This window comes from Branchiostoma floridae, chromosome 16 (genome assembly GCF_000003815.2).
Source record: "Branchiostoma floridae strain S238N-H82 chromosome 16, Bfl_VNyyK, whole genome shotgun sequence".
Classification (NCBI taxonomy): domain Eukaryota; kingdom Metazoa; phylum Chordata; class Leptocardii; order Amphioxiformes; family Branchiostomatidae; genus Branchiostoma; species Branchiostoma floridae.
This window is the reverse complement of record NC_049994.1, coordinates 7,474,573-7,502,175: the sequence shown is the minus strand read 5'-3', so window position 1 is coordinate 7,502,175 and position 27,603 is coordinate 7,474,573. Positions and strand designations below refer to the sequence as shown.

Genomic DNA, 27,603 nt, shown 5'->3' with positions numbered 1-27,603 from the left:
GGGAACAGGTCAGGCTAGCTCAATAACAACATGGGGAGGGGGGTTACTCTTATGGATTTTCTTATAAGCTAAGCCTACCTTCACGTATCATCAATAGATATTATTCTGTCATGATTGTGATTAGAAGTTTATAAATATCTATAACATAGTGAGAATTAGCGCTGTAATTGATTAATCTTGCCCAAAAGGTCAAATTCCCCAACACATTAAACGGATACTCCCTATGCTGTTATTTCTGGGGATGAATCGCAAATATAGGTAAGGGTTGCATTGCTTTTAGAACTAACTTTTTTTGGGTCACACATATCGACATTTACAATTTGAAATCAGTTCGCTGCCTTTTCTTTTCTTTCAAACCTTTCTCTCAAATTTCAGACCACAGATTTTGAAGCACCAATACCCGTGCTCGTGGAGGTAACGTTAAAGGCAAAGTATTACAGAGACGAATCAAGATATAAACAAGAACAGCAAACAACAACACAATTATTCACAACACCGGAACTTGTTAGTGTCACGTTTTGATGCGATCTCTGCCTGTGGTTTGTACAAGATATCTATCGTCCCCCAGGTGACTGCATGGGAATGTGAAAATGATCTGGCTAAAGATTATCCATCACAGGTTACCCTTCTGTACAATAGTGATTGATGGGTCCTACTGTATAAGGCTCACAGTGGAGGTTTTAAGAACACCTGTTCTGATCATAAAAGGACGCAATGGGCTTTGTTAAAGTTTGTATGGGGGTTAATGTAAGCTATGTCTGCTGGTGTGTGTTTTATTGAAATGTTTACGTCTTTGTTGGGGTTAGCTTGCGACTGCTTGACCCCGTAAGACGTGTCTTAAGAACTTCTTAAGAGCCTCTATTTGAGTTAAAGCGCTGGTTAGCTCCGCCCACTTCCGGTGCGTTGCGGGGGCGGGGGCTTGCAGAACTACGCACACAGCGGAAGTTAGCTATGAGTCACTGTCTCACTCGCGACTCCACCAGCTCAGTGACTATTGCGAACATTTACGGCATTTCCTGTCGGGGACACTAGACGGGTATTGTCTTCTAGTTCCCCCGCTTACATATTACCATTTTCTCCCGCCATGGTTTCCGCGACTTTGCGTCGGGGTTGGGGACTGGCGGCGTCGAACCGGCGTCGCGGCTGTTCAATCGTCGGACCGACTTCCAGTCTTCTGTTGACCACCTTAGCAATCGGTAAGTCTCACCTGCGACTTTTACAACCGAAGTTTGAGGAGTTTACAATCGTGTGAGATCGTCGAGGCTCATTGTTCACGCATCCGCTGTGCTGTTTTGTCGCTACCGATCGAGTTCCGAGAAGCTGTATCTTTTTCTAGGATGTGATACAACACCTTCAAGTACAACACTTTTAAGAAGTGGTTGGTAAGTCGATACATTGAAGACTTAGCTGTGTGTTCACTAGTACTATACGAGACTGTACACTGTGAATCTTTTTTACTCGCTTGTGTTGTATGTGTGGTAGTTGTGCATGCATTTTTGCTGTGAAGTATAGTATGTTTGTACAAGACATGCAGTGATTTAAAGTGAATGTATGTACAGTCAGTGAAGTAGAAAATCGTGTCTGGCGTGCTGTCTATGTCGGCTCTCTGCGTCGCGATGGCTCGTTCGTACCATCTGTCTTCTGTAAGACTGGTAAAAATGGTACACCCCCCTCCCTGTATAATTCCCTTCGTACAACTTCAAGGGCAAAGTTGGAACTGGACGGCTTGGATCACTCGTTTCGTCCAGCTGTTTGTTTGCCTACTGAGATTTCGGTGTGTTTTCGTTCGGGTTTGAAGTCAGTGGGCAGGGGAAATCAGCCCGGCCGTAGGTCGCTAGCTCGGGGCGGGCAGTCCCAGACACTGGTCGGGCCAGTTCTCCTGGGAGGCGGGCCTTAAAGGAGCTCACCTCGCCCCAGGGGAGCGTCTTGGTATGGTCAGGTAACCTGCGGGGACTGTCTAGGTTTAAAAAGCCATTCAAGATAAATGGGCTGTCTTGTTTGAGAGTTAAGTAAGTGGGGTGCTTGCGTTAAGTACTGTGTCTCAGAATCGGTACTCTACAACAATTATACATTACAACTACATCAGTGCAGTGATGCTTCAAGTAATTTCTGCTTGTCAGCATTAGAGATACGAAAATTGAAGATGCATTAAAAAGTAAAGCTATGCCGTCTGCCAAAACTGGCCTTTTTCATATTGCAGAAATAGAAAATTGAAGAAGCAACTAGTTTAGAGTCAAGTGAGCAAAGTAGAGTTCTTCGGTCGGTTGGGTTAGTTTAGTATAGTTTAGTATAGTTTAGTTTAGTTTAGTTTAGTTTAGTTTAGTTTAGTTTAGTTTAGTTTAGTTTAGTTTAGTTTACACTGTATTTCCATTGTTTATATATATTTCTGTGACTCACTGTGAAAGAAAAAGCGGAAAAACAACTTTTGCCACATATGTGAGGAGGTGAATCATACATGTGCAAATGCTGCACTGTTTCTGACACAATTTCGGAAGCCCATGCCTCACAGGAAGACCTCAATGTAGAAAGTCAGTGAATGTAGATTATCTACACAACACACCGTGACTAGCATATATTGTATTCTGGGGTGACAATGCGGTATTTATCTTGACATACGGATAATACTTTATTGTTGGTTGTGAGCCGCATAGTAAAGGAACTGAATCAGATTAAATCCTGGTCAAACCACAACTTCCAGTCAGATAACTTGGTAAAATCCGCGCTTGGAATTGCGAGCTACTAGTATACATTTGTACAAAGTCTGTACGCTTCTATATTATTATAACGTTAGTTTATACAGGTTAACGCGATCAATGGTACTGTTTTTTTCTTCTTTTTCTTGTTTTAGATGTTTATGTGAGGTATTTTATGGTTAAGAAGAAGAAGAAATGAAAAGTTTAGGTTCCAGCTGTGAATCCGTGAAAAAGTTTTCTGAAGTCATTGGACCATAATTGCTTGTCAAAGTGAGTGTGTAGATATAACTGAGGATCAAAAAGGGGTTGACAACCTATCCTCACGTTCGTACGGTTTGGTCTTCAAAGGTTAAACTGCTGCCTTTCCCCCTATTTAACCCTCCTAATGCCCCACCTTTTCTAATAATGACCTTGTACCGTCAACATGTTGACCTTGGCTGCAGCCAGGCTTTAGGAACCCCTCCGCCATTTTGATTGGGTCGACCTTGGCATGACTTACATACCTGGGCCGTGGCAACCCCGGAGCTAGAAATACAAGGTTCCAGTCACAAAAACAATTCTTCACAGTAATATTAGTGGTGTTTGTGTGTCTATGTGTTTATGTTAGCTTAACGCAAAACACCACGGCAATATATCTTAGTGTTCAACTGTTCGCAGCTGAATTGGGTGTGTTTTGTATGCGATGCATGACTTCGCTGGACTTGTATAATTGTTTGAAGTACGAGAGCACATAGCAAAAGCAGATTCACCACTACTACTTGCTTTTCTGAATACTACATTTTGCCATACTTAATTGTTCAGATAAAGAAAGCATAACTCTGCTACTTACAACTCAAGTCTACTTTGCGAAGAACTTACGAATAAGGATACACACTTTGGGACATATTTAAAAAAGAACAAGTTTCTGGGCTAAAATACGCTTGGCAATATTTATAGACAAATGTTTTGTGCGTCCAACCAAAGATTTCTTGCAATCTTGGTAATTTTATCGCAGTTCAGATGTGATTTTAAAGATCAACAGACATCGGAATTAGGTTGGGTCATGTCGGTACAGTGGCTGGGCAGACATACGTAAATAAACAATTCAAGTTGTCAGTAACAACATGTTTAGGAGTGGTGCTGTCTTTGTCTACATGTTGGAAAACCGTGCGAAGATTTCTGGTTGCATTGATTATACCATTCACCGTTCCTCTAAAACACTACTGTATATTTTAGATAAGCAAGGCAAATCCTTCAGTCTTTGACATTCTACTCTAGTCTTTAAGTTTATGTTAATACTTAAAGTCTTCGCCTTTTTGTCTTCCTCTTTGTCAGGTATTCAGTTGTGTTGTGTCGTTTCAAAGGAATTTGATCTATTCTTCTTCTTCTGTTGGTCCTTTACTCTTATTCTTTCTTCCTTATGTCCTAGGGTTTCCTTGCACATGTAGTAGCCTTTCTTCCGTCATTCTACAACTTTGCCCCCCTCCCACTCTTCCTCTGTCAATGTTGTTTGTTAATGTTCCTTTCTTGTTTTTCGTCTTCTTCATGTCCCAGAGTTTGTCATATTTTAGTCAGAGTTTAATAGTCACTGTACTGCCCCCCTCCCACTTCTCTCCGTATATCACCAACTCTTTAGTCTGCTGGTACAACAGCTGAGAGCTCGGTTGACTTTGTCGCCCAACTTCGCCAAACAAACCCTTAAAGCGCACCACGCTCTGTTTGAGTGCAAGAACGTCAGATAAGATGTTCAACACGACCGCTTCACTATGGGAGAGTGCGCACTAGTTATGTCTGGGTCAGTCCAATCAAGAGGGGTGTTTTTATTTTATTTTCATTGTAATGAATAAGAAGGAGTACCTATTATCGCTTACTGTGATTCTTTGTATCAGTCAAACGAGAATTTAAAGAGTAAATTGGTCAACCGAAGCCGGCTTCATTTAGAATCGCACACCCGCTGTTGAAATGGAACAATCCAAACGGCGTAGACCCTAGTTAGGGTCCCTGACCTTGGATTCACGCCAAACTAGTTTTGGAACATGTCCAATGTCGGGTCTTCTTTTTGACCCAAGTCTTCTTGAGACGACAGCCGTCTGATAGAAAACTCTTACAACTTCCTGAGAAACGGTAAGAAACAGCTGGAGGAATAATTAAGCCTTAATGCACGAGTTTGCAATTTCGGATGGTCTTTAAAGTAAGTTTGACCAGTTATGTAACAAGTTTCAGGTACGTTCTGTTATTGTTGTCCTTTCGGGCCCGATTACGTTCGTCGTGCGATCTTCGTACGGTATTCGTACGATCGCAAACTTTGCGAATTATCAATATGTTATGGATATTTATAGCCAATTAGTCATAATCATATCAGGACATTATCTATTGATGATACGTGAAGGTACGTATAGCTTTTGAGAATATATAAGTGAGTTACCCTCTTAGATATTCTGTTATATCTCTTACTAGTCTTAGGGTTGTCGTGAATCGTTCGCGTACCAAAGTTGTCAGAACTCTGCTGTTGCTACCGAAAATTCGCCGAGCAGGGTGTATTACTCTTGGATCCTTGTAGAAGATTGGTTCTGTCACATGTGGTTAGGGTTGGGTTTTCGAAGTCAAAGACGTTCATGACGAAAATAATAGATTACGAAAACGCTTAGAATAGATGTAGAAGCTCCATAGTCATTGGGACATGCATAATATATGCAGTGGTTTAAGTGGGTAAGCCCCGTGGAGTTAAACTATAAAAACAGCACAGCCTTGGCTACGATGGCTACCTCATTGTCAACAACATTCGCGACGAAAAGATGACAAAAACGCTTATAATTAGAATAGATATAGAAGTTCCCTTGTCATTGGGGCATGCATAATGTATGCAAAGGCGTAAGCCTCGTAGAGTTAAAAGAATGAAAACAGCACAGCCTTGACTACGATGGCTACCTCATTGTCAACAACATTCACGACGAAAAGATTACAAAAACGCTTAGAATAGATCTACAAGTTGCATAGCCATTGGGACATGAATAATATATGTAGTGTTTTAAGTGGGTAAGCCCCGTAAAGTATGAAAACAGCACAGCCTTGGTTACGATGGTTACCTCATACCATGTCTGATTCCATACATACTCAGGAGTTATCCTCTTAACCCGGCATAGTTCAAACATTAGACAAGGTGTGTAGTGGATAGTAGTGTTTACTCCAGACACTGTAATTTTGTACTCACGTAGGGACTACATCTACGGTACAAAGTACAGGGTACTTGTGAGTAAGGTATATTTTTGCTAGATCTAGGAGGGTCCGAAATACCAAGGTGTTATGAAGGAGTAAACAATAACAGCATTCAGGTTGGATGTAAGCTGACAAGTGAGAACTCTATACAACTAACATAAACTAGGGACTATCTATGGCCCAAATTATAGGGTTCTGTGTCAATGAATGGCAAATCGTTTGTAGCAAGTTCCTTAACTTAATTCTTCAAATGCGGTGGTGTTCTTGTAAGTTCGTGGCTAAAGAAAGACAGGGCTCGAGTTACATGTAATGTAGAAAACTAAAAGTACTATAACTCCGTAGAAAAGAAGGACTGTAGCCTTTTCGACGTTAAGATCTTCTATCGCAACATCTGTTATTCTGCTTGGATTATTTGACATACAAGGTGCACATTTTCTGGATAACAAAATTCTTTAATCAAAACCAAGTAATGTAACAACAGTTGATTTTGGTGACCTTCAGGGCAAAGTACTGACTTGTTCACTTCGCACTGCAGCATAGGTGTCGCTGCTAACAATGCGATCCCAAACGTAAAGTATTGTCACAGACATATAGTCCTTGTTCTCACTGATGCGAGTAAGTTATTCATCTGCACGCCTGCATGTGAAGTACAACAGTATTGTTTATACAAAAGGTAGATCATATCAACAAACAAAATGGTGGTGGGTCTGTGAAGGGTACGACTTGGGGGGCCAGGCTTTGTGCAAATCCACCAAAACGTAGAGAGAGACAGAGTGGGGTGAGAAAAGGACAGAGAGAGAGACAGGGGGAGAGAGGGGAGAGAGAGAGGGAGACAGAGTCAGACGGAGAGAGAAACAGCATTTATCAAGACGGTTGTCTTCTTCAAGTTGACCTCCCACACTGTTAAGTTAATGCTATCAGATTAGCAAGGAAGTTGACCACGGAAGTTGGCTTGTCAAACACTTGTCCAAGTTCATGTACAGGACTTACGGACCAATAATCCTCATCGAACCGTTGGATACAAGAACTCCGACCTGAATAGGACATCAATCCACATGAAAAATCTTCAAACAGTATGTTTTACAAAATGTAAATAGTTGAAGAAAAATAATGGTGAATTTTATATTTTCTAAAATTCGTCTATTTTTTGACCTGAAAATAATTGTCTCGCTTGTAAATAAACTATACACGTGATACGTTCAAATCTGTCCCCAAGAGCTCTAATTTCAAAACTGCACCTCCAAGATTTGTTTTGATAACCCCCTACAGCTTCTCCAAGTTTATTTCTTTCTCCCATGATTTTGCCGTGTGTTGGTTGACAGAAATGCTACCTGTCCTACCGACACACTCCCTCACCTGTCCTACCGACACACTCCTTCACCTGCCCTACCCCCCCTAGTTTATTTCTCTCTCCCATGATTTTGCCGTGTGTTGGTTGACAGAAATGCTACCTGTCCTACCGACACACTCCCTCACCTGTCCTACCGACACACTCCTTCACCTGCCCTCCCCCCCCCCTAGTTTATTTCTCTCTCCCATGATTTTGCCGTGTGTTGGTTGACAGAAATGCTACCTGTCCTACCGACACACTCCCTCACCTGTCCTACCGACACACTCCTTCACCTGCCCTACCCCCCCTAGTTTATTTCTCTCTCCCATGATTTTGCCGTGTGTTGGTTGACAGAAATGCTACCTGTCCTACCGACACACTCCCTCACCTGTCCTACCGACACACTCCTTCACCTGCCCTACCCCCCCCCCCTAGTTTTATTTCTCTCTCCCATGATTTTGCCGTGTGTTGGTTGACAGAAATGCTACCTGTCCTACCGACACACTCCTTCACCTGTCCTCCCGACACTCCTTCACCTGTCCCCCCGACACCCTCCACTCCACAGCTGTGATTTTGCCAACAATAACGGCGCTATCGAAGCCCGGATCACTCTGGGGGAGGGGGGCAATTACGGCGGCTAATTGACTGACCTTGTCAGGCGCGTGACCTTGGGCACGTCTTTGATGCCCAGGCGTTGCCATGGTAACTAAGATGGAGACAAAGGCGACATTAATTCGTAGCGATGTGTTTGAAGTGGAGGTAAGGAGAGACAGATTGATTGGATAAGTGGACTGATTGTACAGTACCGACTACGGGGGGTCTTTAAGTTTAACACTTGTCATACTTTAAGGAGATCATTTACCTCCTTGATTCACCTACGATTGAGGTACTGTTGTTGGTTGTGTTTGAGCGTTGGAACCTATAAATGAAAATTATTTTTAATTGAAAATTTATAATTGAAAAAAAATATTGTTTTTTGTGAACTATGGAGGTGATATCATAGATTCATACGATTAGTATACCAATTTCTCGTTTGAAAGTTTGAAAAAGTTTCGTAATTATAGAACATACATATCTTTGCGAAGAAAGGTGTCTGAAAAAGACAATGGGGACTACAACATCAATTGATCAAAATGACACGGTCGCCAAAAATAATTGAAAGAAAAAAAACGAGTTTGTCATTTATTGTTGGTGAATAAAAGAAAACAAAACTATTCACCTCGTTCTCAACTATTATGGCGTATTCTTGTACAAACATTAAAAAATGTTTCATCAAACAATTCTAAAATGTTGATACCCCCTTCAATATTTTTGATGGGACAGTCCAGCGTAGCTTGACGCACCGCCCAACAGGTGGAGTTAGAACGGAATGTCGTCAGCTAACGTAAACCAGACCTGACCAGTTAGGACCATGGCCCGAGGGAATGGGGAGGGGGGCATGGGGAGGAAGGTCTTCTCAGAAATGTACAGGACGCCATCATTAGTGAATCCCCTAAGTTTTATCGGCAATTATACCGTCACGAAACCGCACAGCGGTAGCTCTTACTATAGTTCTCACAGATATTCATGTATATCACCGTGGACAGAATAGAAAGACAGTCAGAACCATAAAGTTTGATATACACCCAATATATACACCCGATATTATTATAATTGTGGAGCGTAGGTTTTTTTTGCGTAACGTAGATAGTCAGTTCTGTTTTGGCTCAGTTCTGTTGATGAAATAATCGTTTTATTACACAATTTATACTCATATAAAAACGTTTTAAAGCCTCCTTGCTTTGTTGTCTGATCACTGTGTAAAAAAAGTTTCTGTGCTCTGTTTGTCATGAGTTTTGAAACTTTTCTTTTACTTTTAAGCTTGCAGTAGTATCTGTTGTTGCCAGCATATTGCTTCAAACTATTGTTTCAACATAAAAGTTCGTGATGTGTCGGAATGTTTATCAAGAGTTCTCTATGCTGGAAACTTGCTAAGACGTTTGTTTAAGGATTGCTTCACTGAACCACATCTCTCTCTATGGGTCTAATTTCCGAAAGGGCACACCTTTGAAGCTTGGTGATTTACCGACTGATTGACGTAGTTGCCATGGTAACAGTGTAGTCCTTGTAAAAGGGAGATGTGTAGAGAGATAGGAGTCCCGTGCGACACCGTCTGAACTCACCGCCGACAACAAACCGCCCGGTTCTTTTGTAAACACTCGTTATCGAATTCCAGGTAACCATGTCCGCGGGGAGCGGTCATTATGACGTGTAGGGGAAGGTCAAGGGTGGGGAGAATCATTATAGATGTTAGTGGGGCTGTTAAAAAGCATGCCATTCTTAGGTGAAGATTTGTCAAAGTTTCAATTGTACAGAAAATCGCATCAAAGCAGAATAGGACTTTTCTGATTTTGTCTAGATTTGTGGATTGACGGAATTCCAGTCACTAATATTAGGGAGGGATTTAGAAATGTCAGATTCAATAGATTCCAGATGCCTCATTGCATGATAATAGACATAGGAAGATGCTAAAATCCGCATTCCTAACCTCGCCCCCGTACAGTTCTCACGGGTATATCGTCTATGTTTATCCATCAATTCAGCAGTTGTACAACTTGTTATATTTAGTTATGAAAAATACTTTTTAAACAGAAAAAGATCAATGTACTAACATAGATTTTGGAACATGGTTATCACCTTCGAAGGTTATGTTTTGGGTGCCGTTTATTTGTATGTGTCTGTGTGCGTGTGTGTGTGTGTGTTTGTTTCACCCGTAACACGAAAAGTCTTTGAGGAATCCTTATGATATGTAGTAGGTGGGTAGGATTCAAAGAAAAACAAACAAACAAAGGTCTCAAGTCCAATAATGAGCCACCTAGCGACATCCTGTGGTCCTGCAGCGGTGATTTTGATATGTTGTGTTCTAAGTGTGCTGTGGTCGTGATTTTTGAATGGTAGAGAGTGGGTGGTGGAGATTTGGGCCCCCTAGCGGCTTTTTGAAACCCAATTGAAGCTCACCATTAGTACAGACATCTATCATTGCCCATGTATGGCCCGACACTTGATACTGTAGCCCACTCCCTTTTTACTATTGTCTCCCTACACTTAATGACACAAGTTGAAGTTTTGAGTAAACATGTTTGTAGTCTCAGGTGTGGTTGTGTGGTTCTGTCTCCTCGCCTGACTGCTTTTAAAGGATCACCAGCCGAAATACCGTGTTTGTTGTTAAACTAGTGTTGGAGTACTGTGGGCTGGTGTTCTCACGTATGACTCATGTGTTGTTGTATGTGGCTTTATCAACGCGGGGATGTCACCACCAACCTGCATCAAACCTTCGGACGGAAACATACTGGCGGTATGCCTCGTGTTTCTCTTAGTTCTTGTTTCAAGAAATGTTACTGGATTTATTAGTATCTTTTAACAACTGAAAAGTTTGTCAATTGGAGGCAAGTGACATGTCGGGTAAGTGGCATAGACTTGGGAAAATACGAGACGTTGTTGTTGTCACGAAAATATCAAGGCTTGTGGAAAACCCCTAGTGCGCCCTCCGTTTATGACAGTTGTAGTTTGCAGTACGCGGCTTGTCAGAAGGTCTGGAGAACAGTAACAGGTGCGGGGCAACTACGTGAGACTCACCAGATACGGCCGTGAACTTGTCCTTGTTTCAAACTTATTTGATGTCGTTGAAGTTTACTCCTTTAAAAGAATGACAAGGATTTGAGCTTGTCCTTGTTTCAAACTTATTTGATGCCGTTGAAGTTTACCCGGTTAAAAAAAAAAATGACAACAATTCCCCAAGGGGAACCTCCTATAGCGTTTGTAATTTCAACCTCTAAAACACAGCAAGGCAACTACTGTGAGCTTCGTAAGTTCTAATTTTTAGCGACGCTCCAAGGGCGATGCCTTTAGCATGATAGCTACGGCCGCCGCCATCTTTGAAAATCATTTGACATTTTTGTCTTGTTGATGTCTCCACAGCGCTTGCTCTGATGTCGCCCGCCCGGGCCGCCACGTCGTGCCGCGCCTGCGAGGGAACGACGCCCGTGTGCGATGACGTCACGGGACGTTGTGACGTCAGGTGCGACTACGTCAAGGTGTGCGAGGGGGAGGGCGATGGCTGCGTCGCGTCCATGTACCCTGTGGTGGACAACCAGACGGCAGAGATGACGTATGAAGTGCAGACGGGATGCTGGCCCGGCTTCAACTTCAACAACCCTCAGGAGGACGAATGCAGGGCAGATGATACAGTAAGCATCAACTACCAACATAACAAAGTTACGACTGTACAGAGACAGAATGAGGAATAGGAAAACAAAAAGGAAAAAAAATGAAATAACATCAAATGAGAAAGGCGGGAAATGAAGTAGAAAATGATGCTAGTAATTAGTAGTTAAGAAGAATCCTCATCATCTCGGAGAATTTTTTTTTAATTTTAAGGAAAACAAGCTTTAATGTTTATGAATATGAAGTCAACTTGCTTTTATTTCACTGTTTCTGTATGATTACAAAAATTAATCCTTAATCTTGACCTCTTTTTTCGCTCAGTTTCCGGGGATGTACACTTGTCTGTGCGGGACGGACGAGTGTAACGGAGAGATCATCATCCCCCGTGCAGGAGTGGACCGTCCCTCGGTCCCGGAGTCGGGAGGAGACATCCCCCCGGACTTCCTACTGGATCCAAATGACTCTCCGTCTCCCCCCGTGGGGTCGGGCGGTTTCCCCTGGGATCCCATGGCAGGGCCTGGACGGGACGATCCCACTGTCCGTCCAGGGGGTGAGTCCAACCATCACTTCGTGGGTAGCTCTGCCACTGCTAGTGGTAAGTCTTTATATTCCATCCTTTCTGTCATAATAAACTTACTCAGAGAACCAATAACAATGAATTTTTGTGTAATCTCCAACACCAAAAATTTGGACCGAAATATTCAACTACCAAACTCCAATCTTTGTCAAGAAATGAGCTGTTCCTGTGACGTCATGCTATGCAGAATTAGAACACGTGACTCGGTGAGCAGTAGATCATAAGTTGCAGAAAGCCTATGGCGCCCCCGTCTCTGTTGATCGATGGTTGTAGAGCTACGTTGTAGATGGCTTCTTAAATTTTCCTTGCAAAAAGTCTCCAATCTTAGTGTTGGAATTGTAGACGCGCGAACTTTTTGGATTGATTGTTTCCTCGCGATCGACAATACCGACCAAGACTACCCCATTCGGTGCTGTTGATATCAGCTGCACTTAGTGTTAAAGGCTAACAAGACGTTTCTGTTCGCGTGCAGACTTCTAATTTACAATTTGGCACGAAGAGAATTTCTGTACATTCGCTATGGTATGTGTCCAAACTGGTGTTACATAAGCGACACGCACTAGACTTCTAAAAAAATCTACTACAGAACATAGATGATCATAGATAGTTGAAATCTACAACTCTACAATATCTACGAGACCCTCTGAGGGTTCTAATATCGTTTCAATTATCACCAGATAAGGTGTGTTATTCAGTGTACAAAACATCTATTGGGCAGTTGGGTCAAGTTCGTCTGCACATGTTGCAATCACCACCTAGGGGATTAAACATTCATGTAGCAGATGGTTCGTGTAGACAGATTCGCGCCTCGCCAGGTCTCACATCCATAGCAGATGGTTCGTGTAGACAGATTCGTGGCAGCGATACTTCCTCCTCAGGGTGATGACGTCACGATATGTTGGAAAAAGTTCAAGACCAGATGTGTCCAGCTTGTGATACAACTTCAGGCAAAAAGAATATGAAGACGTTCCAAAAATCTAAATTTCATTTCTAAAAGACCAACATTTCTTCCCCAACTTTACAAAGTATGCCAGCGTTTGTAATCTTTTTTCTTTTGCCTTAATTTTTCTGCCTTTCAAAGTTTCATTTAAATGTGTCCTTTTCTTGTTTTTTCCTCGTCATTCTGTTATCCGAAGGGAAAATATATTGTTTTGCTGGTGTGTTCTTCTTCTTCTGTTATGAACCAATCAGAGTTAATCTTTATTAGAACTACCAACGACATCAACGTATTAGCTTTTACAACAACGAGAGCAAAGGTTTTGTAAAAGGCAAATTATTGGGAGGGAAACCTTCTGCATTTTCTCGAAAATGTTGCCTTTCTAGGGTCCATTGTGTTTTTTTGGATCCAATCATAGTCTCAACCCCCCTGACCTAATATCCACACACACATACACACACACACACACACACGCGCGTACCCTAAAGTTAGAAACGTGTTCTTGATTGGCCATCCTCGCTCCGTGTCGGAAGTTTTGATTGTCAGAAGTACTGTGACCCCCCTCCCCCTCTCACGAATGACACATCCTGTGTCGGTCGGTCACCCTCAGCTTCGACAGTTCGTCTGCAAACCTCGTTCTCTCCACCAAACAAGATCGGCAGGGCACGGCTTGACGGAGTTTTTCCCCTCGCGAGTCTGACTTGTGAGTTGTGGAACAGATGGGACGACTTCCTCAACCGTCTGACACAAAACCTGAGTCAGACAGACAGAGCCAAAGTGCACATCTCAAGGCGAGCATCAAACAGTCACTATGTACTGTTCAGTTACTGTTTGGTTTGATTTGGTTATACAGATAAAACAGGAAAGATGTGCCGCACAGGAATAAAAACTCGGAAATTCGAGGACGAATCTAAAAAAAGAAAAGAACCCACTGTCCAAAGTCCTGGTCAAGTGTCCACTCACAGCTGACCAACAGGGCAAAAATGCGGCGCTACTGTACATTCCTTCTTCCTCTCCTCTTCAGTTCCCACAGGTGTAAGTTCCGTGCAACAGGTGTGCCTCAAACCTGTCCTAGTCTTAAGACACTTCGGCGAGTCTCTTCAAGTCAGAACCAAGTGTTAGTGGCACAACAACATGGCGTGTACGGGGTGTGACCTTACGACCTCTGTGTTTACTATAGCTGTGAACTTAGGAAAACAAATATGAACTGACGTAAGAGTGGAAGAATTCTGCTTTGTGAAAACATTTCAATTATTGTTTTAAGAGCGCAGCTTGTTTAAATTTTCATCGAAATAGAAGACTATGTCTGGAAGATATGATTATACTATGATAATACACAAATTTGCAATCTACAAACTACTTATATCATGTAAATAAATGTTCCTTAGATTTTGATTGGAAATGAATTGTCTTTGTTTTCTTACCGTATTGCACAGAAAATTGGTTGTAATTTAAACTGGCACTGATTCGTTTCTGCACCGTCCAAATTTGCATAGTAGTCAATATCAAACAGAGAATTCGAAGGTTCGGGTGATGTTTTCGAACCTGTTTCCACTTTGCGAACAAAATGAATGAATCACCCTGCATCAAAGGCCAAAGATGACTGTCTTGTCTCCTGTCCTAGACAAAATAGGAAGTCACGCGGATTGAAACCTCTCCAAAGTAGCTGTGCATACTCAAACTAACTCAAGTGGGGGCGCGAGAGAAAAACTCACATCAGTGTAGTTTCACATGTTGCAAGCAGTCTCTCTAAATACACTCGTGATAGGATCCATGAAACTAAAGGCTTTCTGTCTTGACGTTTGAATAAACAGTCCCTCACTTGTCCAGTTTCTTTCTCTTTTTTTCTGACGTGCTGGGTAAAAAGCAGGTACATGTATCTGCTGTGAAGGCCACATCTTCCCCACCAACCTCTGCTTGGAGAGTATGGGAGATCATTTTTGCCGCCGCTTGGTTAGACGTGCGATGTGAGGAAATGACATTTGGTAGGGGTGATGACGGTGCACCTCCGCCAGAGGGCGCTGTCCTGTCTCTGTCTCACCCTGGAACCGAATCTGAAGCACCTTTCCCAGACGTGTGTGTCTGATGGTCAGACATCGAAGTTAGGGCTGCCCATTGACAAGCATGTTGAAATACACCGAATGAAGGCTTCAAAAAAGTACTAACCCATAGTTCAATCTTTAAAATTCTTCTCCACCAGAAAGTCACTTGGGTCTAGTTTATAAGTATTCAAAGAAAACAGAGGGTTGTTTGGCTCATTCTCGGAGAAAAGCTCGCTCTATGAAAGAAACCTCACCTCTGACCCCTTTTCCCTCCTGATACAACCAGTAGCACCCTATAACTAAAACCTGTCCTTACACCAGCTGAACTGCTGAACTGAACAAATTTTGACCCAAACAGGACAGCTTAGACCCTACCTGTCTCTTCTAACTCAAAAAGTCCCCAGATTGGGCAAAAATTTTCAAGGAAAAGAAGGATTTTCAAGGATTTTAAGTCACACCCTACCGCGCAACGCAACTCTGACGTCAGCCCTGATACAACAGTGATGGCACGTGACAAGTCTGGTTTGTATACGGGACAAGTGTGCAGACAGACTGAGACTCAAGTGTTATCTCCCAGCAGATGTTGGGGTTGAGAGATCGTGCAGTTTTCTGACAGACTGGCTTCTCTGAGAGTCAGACACAACATCACAATCTTCCACCAACGTTTGTCGACAATTAATCGAGTATTAACGTTTTCTCGACAATTACTCGAGTATCGAAAGACAATGATAGCTCAATACGACATATTCACGACGTTCTCATATATATCGTGGATATGTCTTAGCCTCTATGACAGACGCCCACGAGTTTTTTTTATAGAAAGTAAGTTTTTTCTTTCAGCATAATCTTCAATTAGATGAAGGCGGCTGCCTCAACCGAAAGAAGAAGAACGTTATACTACGTATTGTAGTCGCTCTGACCCCGTGTAATGGTGATATATTAGTAATATAGTATTGACCAGTAGTATACCAAATTTCGATTGTATCTCTCCTATACAAACTTGAGGTACTCACTAACCTACTAGGCCGTCGTATGTTTTCTCTCGCCAACGTTTTCCTGATTTGGAGTAAAAGACTGGTCCCGTGGGAAGTTGTCAAGGAATAGAGTGGGCATGACGTGGGCACCGCGTGTATGGACGTGTGCCAAGGGGATGGGGGAGGGGGGCGTATCGACATCTGGGAAACCGGATGCCGTGGGCAAAATTATTGAGTGATACAGGATTGAGTTTTGCTGAGGGAAGAAAGTTCATTAAGTGTTGACATCTATCAAATGGCAAGAATTGGCAGCCCGAATAGTGAAAGAAAATAAATTGTTCTGTGCGTGTCATGATCTGTCATATCTATAATGTGTGGACATGGACGTCCGGTGTCAAGCCAGATTTTAGCCCCTGTCAAATATTTGCTCCGACACTTTAACAAGGGTTTAACAAGGACGTTATATAGCGTCCTTGGGTTTACATAGTCGCTTTATCGAAAAAGTTTAGAGTAGAGAGGCTTTAGAGTAGAGAGAGTAGAGTAGAGTTCTCTACCCAATGATTTTGCTGGCTAACCTAACTGATAAATTGATAACTGATAAACCCCCAATCTTAACTGTATTAAACCTGGTAAACCCTACTCTATCCTAACCCGGTCCCTATACTCTAACCCTCTCGATAAAAGCACGCTCACTACTCCACGTAGCAACAAATTTGGCGGAGCATAAATTTGGCACGACACCGACAAGCGGTCCAAAAATATGTATACCAGTAGATCATCTACCCCCTTACGCAAATCTACGCCCTTCCTGTAACTTACAGGAAATGTCATCTTTCGCGGCAGTGACTTGACTCTTTATTTCCTCAAGTTCTTGGAGGGAGTCCAACATTTATGCTGACTCAAGAAATTCAAAGGCGCATTGGTCCCTCGTAGTGTGAGTGGATCAAAACCGTTCCCGTCTATTGGCTAATGACGTCAAATTTCCCAACGGGACCAAGGCCGGACTGTTTGTGGAAACGAAAAATAGAAATGTATACTTAAAATAAGAAAAATATACACAAATATTGGGCACGACTATTCTCTTTACGTCTTGTGTAGTTAAGTGTCTTTTATTAAAGTTTTATATCATACTTTTTGTCCCCGAAAGCTGCCCCACCGGGCTACGGTTTGAAAAAAAATGTTTTAATATTTGTTTCCGTTGCTATTTTGATCTAAATTTCAAACTTCACAAACTTTCCATTTTCATACACAGGAATTAACAACGTAAAAAAAAACACACAAATAATTTTGTCTGCCAATAAAAACATCATTCTACCACTACAAACTAAATCCATCCTTCCTGCCATTGATAATTGTTTATATTGAGATGTTCCCGAGTTGTTCTGTGAAGTGTAGCCACTAGAGATGACGCCTGGTGTAAGCGGAAGAGAAGCCCCGCTATCACATGTTCATCTACTACACGTATCAGCAGCTAAAGGAAGTGGTTACTGGAACGTAAACTTGGACTTGTAGCTGAAGTCAAACGTCAAGAAAGAACAGAACCTTATGGTAGACTTTGGGGCACCAAGTCAAGAGGGTTTGGAGCCGGAGGGTCGCTTTTATCTCAAAGGACCGGTGAAAGTTTTCAAAAAAGTGCTGTCGTATTGGTGCCAGGAAGAACAACATACGTTGGGAAACATGTACACTACGAAGTACAAATGAGTGACGAAAGATTGGTGCGACGCGTTCACAGATCGGCTACTTGTTGGAATGTCATATATTTTTAAACATTGTATCCAAAGGTACTTCGTATATTTATTATCCGATAACGTTATAACATGGAGGTCTTACTCGTCTCTTGAGCGAAAGTCTACATAATACGGCAAAGGTTAAGAGCCACTTTAAGTCCACAAATACAAGGTCTAAAGAAAGAACAACATTTAACATATCTGTTGACACCTTCCACAACATTGGCCACCCACTGCGCGAACGGTACTTGACTATCCAAATACACGAACGCACATGTTCCCACTACGCCATCTACCGATATTGATGCGACTTGCAATCTTATGCGCGTCCGCTTAGTGACTGTAATGCTGCAAATAATATGCACAGACTTTCATGTATCTTTGGCTGTAGAGTTTTTCTTCGAGACACAAGCAAACTGAAGTTAACAAGCAGGTTGTTCTATGAATCTTGATAATCAGAAATATAATTTTGAATGTTTGTATTGGTGTGTGTTCACAGTGATTTAAATCCTATTTTCTGTTCCCTCCCAGCTGACAGAGCCTATGGACCAGACAACACCAGTGTCCTCATCGGTATCGTCACCATCATCCCCGCCATCCTGGTCCTGGTCCTTGTCATCTTTGCCGCGTACGTTCTCTACCGCCGGAGACACCCGAAGACCCCGCCTTCGTCAATCTTCGGCACCAAGCTCGAGGACGGCAACGGAAACTACCAAATAAAGCTCGACGACTTCGACTCGGAGGTGGCCGACCCGAGCTTGGAAAACACTCTGAATCACAACGAGGAACACTTACCCATCAAACTGGACACCTCGGTCGGGAAGGGACGCTTCGCAGAAGTCTGGAAGGGAAAACTGTTTCAAGAGAGCGAGGACAGATTCGTTACTGTCGCCGTTAAGATCTTCCGCTACGATGAGAAGCAATCTTGGCAACGTGAGAAGGACATCTTCTCAGACCCAGCCTTGAAGCACCCCAACATCTTAGACTTTCTGACAGCTGAGGAGCGGGGTAGTGGCATCGATAGGCAGTACTGGCTCATCACTAGTTACCATAGTAACGGCTGTCTGAGGGCGTACCTCGGACGTCACGTGCTGTCGTGGGAACAGCTGATTGTGATGAGTCAGACGACAGCGGCAGGGCTGGCCTATCTGCACGCAGACAGAGCCACGGACGGAGCGGCCAAGATGCCGATCGCTCACAGGTGAGATGACCCTCTTGGTCCATCCTCTGATGTCAGGCCCACTGCGTGTCACGATTACAGTATCAAGCCTGGCTCAACAGTCTAAGATCTGCCCTTCTGAATGCATTAGTGTTGGTCAACCATCAGCCAATCAGATACTCCTGTTGTTGGGAAAAGCTGCCAGCCAATCACGTTGTATTTTAACCGTAGACGGCGACATGATTAGCTGGTAGCCTTCCTCAATAAGAAGGACAAATGGTTGGCTGATACACCAGGGCAGAGGCCCTGCATGAAATGTTGTGAATTGCAAGTTATTTTTGGATTCATATCGGAAGATACTAAAAAACCACATAATATTATTTTCATGCAATGATATATGTATATATTTACCAGCCGTATATAGGCAGTCAATGTTAAGTTTCCTTTCTTCATCAACAATTTTTCTCGCCTTTTATCTTCCTCTGGCAACACGGCCCCACCAATTTTCATCACGTGACCTTTTCGAAATGCTGCGTCATGAATGGATGAAAGTTTTTTTTTATAACCGCTGTCTTTATTAATGTGACCAGGGATGTGAAGAGCTCGAATGTGCTGGTGAAGAGTGACGGAACCTGCTGCCTGGCTGACTTTGGGCTGGCTCTCAACTTGGACCCCACAATAAGGGTGGAAGAGTACGCTAACAGTGGCCAGGTCAGTTCAGTTCAGTTGTCTGTTATCAAGCTTACACCAGAACTATATGTACCTGCCATTCTACTACCAAAGCCTCACCTCTGCCAATGCAATATGCTAAATCAGGCTAACATTTCAAATTTGGTTGCCACGGCCTCTAACCAGCTGTCGACATTTCAGCCAATCAGAGCATTGCCTAAATGTTTTCCTTAGGTAGAAGTGTTCTCTGATTGGCTGACAGAGGGATGATATTCTCTACAAACTCGGAATCTAATTCGAGAGCACAAGGAAAAAACAAAGTGTGCATTCAAAGAGAACAAGTTCATAGATACCATAGGCGTTGTAAGAAGATTCAAGAACTTAAGTAACAAAATGTCATTGCACAGCCAAGAAGTCCTAAACTCTTGTATTGAAGAAGTGCAGATATTTGATGAATGCATACATGTAAGTTTGTCTTATCAACAACTGTACTTAATGTACTAAAACCTATCTATGTTGACAGGTGGGCACACCTAGGTACATGGCCCCTGAGGCGCTGGAGTCCCGTGTGAACCTGGTAAACCTGGAGTCCTTCAAACAGATTGACGTGTACGCCATGGCACTGGTACTGTGGGAGATGCTCGCCAGGTGTGAGGTCACTGGAGGTCAGTATTCTGGGCTTTTCTTATTCAACATCAACATTTGTCGTGAAGTTGTGTGGCGTAACGGCAGAGTGTTTGACCCAGAACCAGAGGTCCCAGATCTTGTGTCCTAGTGAAAGGCACCTGTTATGATTTTCCTCACTACACTTTTTTGATAGGTGTGGTGGGTTCTTTGGACCAATGGACAGCCCTAACCACGTAGAGTACTTATTTCCACCTGAGTGAAGTGAGGAAAGTCATGTAAAGTGCCTTTCCAAAGATTGGTAGCCAATCAGCAGATTTGAACCCAGAACCTCTGGGTTATGGGTCGAACATCTTTCTATTATGCCACATGACCCCACTAATTTTCCAGTTGAAAAGATGATACCCATCATGAAAGAGTCATAGCATTGCCAGCTGTTGGCCATCTTGGTGTCAAGTCTTGAATATGATACTGTAGCTTATGAGCTCCAATATGGCGACGATGGACACTGATAACTACTCATGGACACGTTCTATAGCATAATAGCTAGCACGTTAATCGAAGAGTGATTACTATAACAAACATGTTTCTTTTTCATTACTACGAGAGTTGTTGTGTGACCTTGCGTATTGTTGTTGTAGATGTGGCCCCCTACCAACCCGCGTACGCTGACAAGCTGAGCGGCGACCACCCCGGGATCGACACCATGAAAGACGTGGTGATCCGTGGACGAGAGAGGCCTGACATCCCACCTGGTTGGCTGGTACATCAGGTGAGCTAAGCTTGGTGTCTCCTAGCAATGGGAACATTCTTAAGGGCAACATATATAGCCTCCATAGAGAGCCTGCTATGGAGGCTAAACATATAGCTATTAGAAGCAATTTTAGCCCCAGTCAGTCAGGGATGTAGAACTTCAATTATCAAAGTCTTGGGGCACTTTTCTATGTAATAAGATGAAGCAACTCTGTTCTATTCCATACCAACTTTCAAGGAGGAAATACTAGTATTTGATTCCACAGTAGTGGTGTAATGAGGACGGCGTGAAGTGTAATTTTTGTGGTTTACATTATTTAGGGAATCCTTGCTCAGCTTTTTTCTGCGCCATTCTTAACCACTCAAAAAGTCAAAGTATGAAATGATGATATGAATATGGGAAGATAGTGCGGTAGATACCAATTTTATACAGATTTCTTCATCCAGATTATCTCCACTTTTAAAGCTCTAATATTGCTAAGATTGCATTTAAAGCTGCTGTAAGCATTTGGTACTTTGTCCCTTGACCTTATGACCTTTGACCTTTCCAGGGGCTGTGCCGAATGTCAGAGATCATCGAGGACTGTTGGGACCACGATGGCGAGGCTCGCATCACCGCGTCGTGCGCAGAGGAGAGAATAAACGAACTACAGAAGCGCCAGTTCACCGCCATCACTATAGACTCAGAAGATGACGAAAAAGAACCCTTAAGACCAAAAACCAGATATATTGAAGAAACAGATGTATAACCAAGACTCAAAGATGAGAGCTGTACAAATGCTTGTTTACCTAGCCTTCAGATGCTTTACATATATAAGTTACATAGTGAAACAGAACGTTACTCGGCAAGGTGTTTTACAATTTGGAAACTTGTTTCAGCCCTGCAGGGACTTTTACGAATTAGAAACTTGTTTCAGTCTAAGATTCTTCAAAAGGATGCATATGGCTTTTGTATTCCGATTTTGTGCAATTCGTCCGCATACTATTTTTAGGTTTGGAAAACCGGAACTTGTAAATAGATATCTCAGCATATCTAATCAAGCTTGTAGCTACAACAAAAATGAGTTAATTTTTCAATGTGTAGGCTTCATATTGAGTCAATCATTTTCTATAAATTTCAATGAATTGCAGTACTTTTACAAATGTAGAGATACAAAATATGCTTTAAGTTTTGGTCACAAAGCAGATTATAACTGCTACTTTTTAGGAACTGTTTTATTGCAGGTTTTGTTGGGTAATATATTTTTTACTAACACACTAGTGAGATTTCAGTTCATTGGGGGAATATGTAACCTTTAAATTGAATCTCACAGAAGTTGTGATGTAGTTGGATTGGAAATTTAGATGGATTGGACATTTTTGTAGCGGTTTTTAGCGTGGCTGTTGTAATGTGGTAGGAATATTGTGAACATGAAGTGTAATGATTCTGAGCAAATTGACGCACAAAGTAAAAATTGTAACCCAGGGAATCATGACATTTTTTTGCAAAAATTGATTTGCATAACTGAAATTCTTGAAGCAAATGAATGCTGATTGGTTGACTTGCCTGCTGTATTTTCCATCTGATTGGCTAAAATATCACAGATATTAGGGACCAATCTGATTGGTCTATCATACAGCATACTGATTGGTTGCTTGCCAGCTTTCTTTGCCATCTGATTGGTTGACACCACAACCAATGGCCAAGTGAAGTTGAAGTAATTTTGTACAAAAGTGCCCTTTCTTCCCTGTGTAATAGGGAGTATTGTAAATAGTTCTGTATAAACATGTATACATAACATTCTATTTTTCTAGCTACTAAATGTGGTTGCTGGTCGCCATCTCTCTCTTTCTTTCATCCTTCATTTTCAAAGTTCTGAGAACTTGTTTTAACTCACTTTCTGGGAGACTGTTCTTTACCATTATGTAACATTTCTTTTAAATGTGACTGCCAGAAAAACATACGTGTGACATCAAATGTATAGATTCTTTGCTTCTTCTGTTGGTATATGATATACACTCCTTATAATATAACATAGTGAAATTTTGAGAGTTCTAATAAGTTATAATTGCACAGATACTACAAATTTCTTTTTATAGTCACAGTAACAACGTAGTACACATGAAGTTAACTTTGTGCTAAGTGACCATCTTAGAATTGTTCTTGATTTCACAATGAGACATTACAGAAGCAAATGATAATAAGTCTGATTGATGACTAGTTCTATCAACTCTGACCTCTACTTCCTGACACTCTGACCTTTGCAGTCATCCTTCCACTCAGTTACAAAGTAGCACACACAAAGTAAATGTTATTAATGTAATTGATGCTGTATCACATTCATTTTAGTATAAGTTTTTTCAATGTTTTGAAAAGAAAACTTGTAAGCTAATGTTGGTGTGCCAGAAAATTACTTTTTTTTTACTGAAGATGATATGTTGTGATTAGATTGACACTTATTTTCTGTCCTAGCATTTACTGACTGGCGGTTATGTTTATTAACTATTTTGTACATATTAACTCTTGTAAATATGTCCTGCTGAAAGCACAAATAATAATATGGATGAATTCTTGTTGGAGGGAAGTCCTCAATAAAAGCTAACTTGAAAAATATGATGACAATGTATGTTCTTTAATGTTTAATTTACATAAAGAAGTTAGAAGTAACTATAGTAAGTTAGAAGTAACAATAGTAGTGGGAGTGAAAGTTTTAGTTTTGCTTGTTTGGCATGTTAATTTGCTTATATGGATAATATCTGAGCATCACTTTTCATCTGTTACAAGGAAAAGGTTTTCAATCATACTGTAAATCGTACATAGCAGCTACAAATTGAACAAATGCAAAAATGCATGCTGTGGATTGAAAAAAAAAATTGGAAAGTGGCTTTTAATGTTGTGAGGGGCCAAAGAAGATGTGAAAGAACAAAAATAAAGAATCTTTTGCTCAGTATACTATACTCTGTGTGGTAACATTTATAAAACCTTCCTGACAACTTTTTCAAAATGAAGGCAACATTTTTTTGTAACTCTATTAAATGACAGTGCATTCAGAAAATAAAGACAGAAACCAACCTAAACAAAAACACACAAAAAACATTGCATTTGCTGTGACCTGTGCTAGCATTTCTAGCATTGAGTCTAGAGTTAGATAGGGTTATCTAACTTTGAAAATAACTCTTTCTGGGTCATGATAGTACAGCAGTGCCACCTAGTGTTTACATTCATAACTGCATGGCTATCCTTAGCTCGTCTTCCAGTGTTCATCATACATGTCCTTCGTGAACCAGTGAGGTTTCTTTCTGGCCATCTCGATCACCCTTTTCGACTTGTCGGACTCTGTAATCGTTTCGTCTGCGTACCGCACTACGGTTTCCGCCGTGGAGGCCAGACCGTCAGTCTCTGTTTCTTTAATCTTCTGGCGAATGATGTCGGTTTCGTACTTGATGCGCTGGTAGCAGTTTATGCACAGGAAACCCTCCTGCATCATGGAACCACACTCGGGACAGGGGAAGAGGTTTTCCTACAATAGATAAGATAAATACAATGCAATCACCCCCTCTGGCAGAACCTATAGAAACTGCAGTGCATCTTATTGCTACATGAAACTGCAAGGTAGGCAAATAGGTTCCCCTAAATTGGCTAAAAAAAATTTAAAAACGGAAATTTTTGTATGGACTTTTCACTGTGGAGAGAAATGGTAGTTTTTGTGGTGGTTTCAAGTTAGCAGTTAATTTGAAATTGCCATACATTCCTGTAAAAGTGGAAGTGTTTCTGGTGGTATTACCAGTAATTCTATAGTGAAGACATAATTTGATGTGAAAACCCTTGAACATAAAACCACATAAAACCAATAAACGGTAATCAGACAGGGTTATGAACTTTTTAAAGATGGGAACAACAGCACTGTGCTCCTATGTGCCAGGCCACCCTTTTCCTTGTGAGCAGATCCTCTGGCAAGCATACAATTCCAAGCAGGGCCTGGGTTGACAGTCCTTCCTTTGCAATCTTTTTTCGAGAAAAATCCCTGGATATGCACAGTTTCTTTAGCCGTAACAGTATCCAGCCGTATTATAGCTCCGAAGTCTCTTCTGTCCTCTTTGCAAATACACAGAAGAAACTCAGGAGCTGTAATACTAATAGGCTGGATACCAGGCTACATTTTTTAAAATCTCCATGACATCAGTCCAGAGTCCTCCACAGAGAATGGAATGACGGAGGCCCTCCACTTTACTTCTAGCCCAGCTCCACTATACTAGTTTTGAAATTTAGTGTATTTCCTTCCTATTTTCTTGGTTAGTTTTGCTAAAATTAATGAAAATTCACAGACTTTTGTGCCAAGTGGCATCACTTTTCCAGTGGGCATTGTCTGCAAAAACTTGTGAATGGGCTATGATGAAAACAATAGTCGTTTTGCCACTTCAGAACAAAGGAATCACTATAATATATTATACTTGTAGTATTTGACACCCTATGTCATGCAAAATGAACCTATTTTCATGAAAGTGCAGCACTTTGGTTTGGGTTATTTTTGCCAGCCCTTCCACTATACTAAAAAATTCTGGGGAGAACCCTCATGACACTGAGACCCTACCTTAGGTTTGATGAGTTTGTCCGGGTGTCGCTGTCGTTTGTGTCTCCGCTCCAGACTCTGGCGGTGCTTTGGGGCGGCCATGAGGAACACCCCGCCCAGGAGACTGCTCAGTCCCGAGGGTTCTGTCATGTCGGAGCCCTGACTACCCTGTAGGGGGTGGTGGCAGCCTGGGATAGCTAGAGCAGGACCTGTGGATGAAAGGACATGGCTTTGACTAGCAGTAGGTACCGGTACACAAAATTTCCATCTGGAAATGGGTTCTGGCCTGTCGGAGCCCTGACTACCCTGTAGGGGGTGGTGGCAGCCTGGGATAGTTAGAGCAGGGCCTGTGGAGAAAAGTATAGCAATGACTTGGGGTAGGGCCAGTACACAAAATTCAGGTACAGAGTCAGAATTCAGTTCAGTCATCCATCAGGTGACACTATGAAGGTCCTCCAGATGACTCTATAGCGCATGAAGGCAAGAGGTCCCTGTCTTGGAGACCAACATCCTCTTCAGGTACAGATACTGGTACAAAACCATTTTTTGTTGGACTGGTTCAGAAAAAAGCGGACCTGAAAAAAATCATTGGAATTTGGAACGGATGTTTTGGCCTATTATAGTATTAGAAAATAAACAGATCTATAAAGACATGCGTTTGCATGTTTTGGGGCTTACTGGTTCAGGAAAATAACAAAAGGGAAGTACAGTAGAGTTTATAGACCATTTCTACCAAGTTTCTACAGTCTGCCACGACATTTTCAGCCCCCATACAGACACACGTAAAAGGGTTTTAGTTTTTAGTTCAAAATGTGGGAGGTCAACTATAATATTTGAACGAATGCATATTTTATGAAGAGCTCTTTAAAAATATGCTTCAGAGTAAAGAAAGACCTACCACATTTGAACTAAAGTAAACCTGCGTTTCAAATCCAGGTTTGCAGTAAGGCTAAATACTAGTATGTAGGTAAATGTGTTTTTAAACGATTGTTATTCATGTCTTCAAAATGGAAGTTCGAAATATCGGAAAAGTGTACCAAGGAGTGGGAGGGGGGCAGCGGTAACCCAAAGAAAATCATTATATTTCACCTATAACTGCAGAAATAAATGATACCAAATTAATATAAACAATTTAAAAATGTGTATAACTGTCTTACCTGGTGGGGGATGCAAGCCAAACGCCTGAAGCAGTCGAATTTCAACATTTTGAAACGCAGCGTGAAAAATTCTCAGCAAGGAGGTCGCCATCTTGGAACACTACTTCCTGGTAAAATGATAGGGGAGAAATTTTAATTTTACCTTTTTTTTCTATTATGGTATAAATACAATATTATACGTACAAATAGATATTTTAAAGTCTATTGAAATATTGTATTTGAAGTTATTTGAGTGAAAAGAGAATTTTAAAGTCTTTATTAAAGATCATCTCAATTTTATTACTCCCTGAGAATCAGACTAAATGGTTTCATCTGATATCTGATGCATTGTGGGAAACATTCAAAATGTCGGAACGCTACAGCTTTTCTCTCACCACTTTCAGGTAAATAATTTTCCGGTTTTGCACTCAAAATTCACATTTCATAACATAACTTTACACCACATGGGAAGAAGAAGACATTTTGTTTATTTTGGTTAGAAGTGTGGAGCCGTTTTGAGATGTCTGGACTAGAAAAATGTGTAAAGATTTGGGTGTCTTTTTGCGATTTTTGCAGAATCACTGGGAGCGCGCGAGTTTACTACACGTGAACTTTTGCGCTCTTTCTTTTCTTTTGGTCCTTAAGAAACAGTGGAGGATGATAATGTTTTGAAACAAGGACTAAGAAACTTGTGGAACATAACTGTATCATTTGTTTTTGAAAGTCACTCTGCCTTTTTAACTATAGAACAGAACACATCATGTCATAGTGATGCCCCCCTCCCACCCTTTGTTGGAACATACATGACAAACGTATTTTGGAAACTGGTTGACGTTATTATAGAGTTATTTAACTATTGTAGTTTTCTCTCAGGACTTGATTTATTATCATTAGGTTGTTTCGTATTGGCCTCGCTAGGCCATGTTGATTTGATTATATGGACGCCATACTATAAGTTTTAAAAATGATTATTGTGGTTGGTGTTTCTCTCTCTCTCTTTCGCCCCTCTCTCTATACTGTACATCACAATATTT

The 27,603-nt window shown here is 41.6% G+C and overlaps 2 protein-coding genes across 5 annotated transcripts in view; one reads left to right on the top strand and one right to left on the bottom strand.

The window, feature by feature from the left end:
• Positions 1-23,476, top strand: part of LOC118403077 (TGF-beta receptor type-2-like) — a 51,019-nt gene extending 27,543 nt beyond the window's left edge. The window contains exons 1-8 of one of the 4 annotated variants that reach the window (XM_035801516.1): positions 931-1,196; positions 11,176-11,444; positions 11,743-11,971; positions 18,210-18,879; positions 19,428-19,548; positions 20,030-20,171; positions 20,772-20,902; positions 21,435-23,476. In XM_035801516.1, the coding sequence (XP_035657409.1) occupies positions 1,085-1,196; positions 11,176-11,444; positions 11,743-11,971; positions 18,210-18,879; positions 19,428-19,548; positions 20,030-20,171; positions 20,772-20,902; positions 21,435-21,632 (1,872 nt within the window). In that variant the 5' untranslated portion in view covers positions 931-1,084 and the 3' untranslated portion in view covers positions 21,633-23,476. Of the gene's footprint in view, positions 1-930; positions 1,197-1,225; positions 1,383-11,175; positions 11,445-11,742; positions 12,017-18,209; positions 18,880-19,427; positions 19,549-20,029; positions 20,172-20,771; positions 20,903-21,434 lie in introns of those variants that run through there. The other 3 variants (XM_035801515.1, XM_035801517.1, XM_035801518.1) reach the window with 3 other exon arrangements.
• Positions 23,477-23,832: 356 nt separating this feature from the next.
• Positions 23,833-26,703, bottom strand: LOC118403079 (39S ribosomal protein L32, mitochondrial-like). Its single transcript, XM_035801519.1, has 3 exons — positions 26,591-26,703; positions 25,455-25,642; positions 23,833-24,383 (listed from the first exon to the last, which is right to left on the bottom strand). Exons 1-3 carry the CDS (start codon positions 26,679-26,681, stop codon positions 24,105-24,107), a joined length of 558 nt encoding a protein of 185 aa, XP_035657412.1. The 5' UTR covers positions 26,682-26,703; the 3' UTR covers positions 23,833-24,104.
• Positions 26,704-27,603: the final 900 nt, after the last annotated feature.

Coding starts and splice junctions, on each gene's coding strand:
- LOC118403079 (XM_035801519.1), bottom strand. CDS start 26,681: ATGGCGACCTCCTTGCTGAGAATTTTTCACGCTGCGTTTCAAAATGTT. Junction 25,643..26,590: donor TGGCTTGCATCCCCCACCAG/GTAAGACAGTTA, acceptor TTTCATCCACAG/GTCCTGCTCTAGCTATCCCA. Junction 24,384..25,454: donor ACAAACTCATCAAACCTAAG/GTAGGGTCTCAG, acceptor TATCTATTGTAG/GAAAACCTCTTCCCCTGTCC.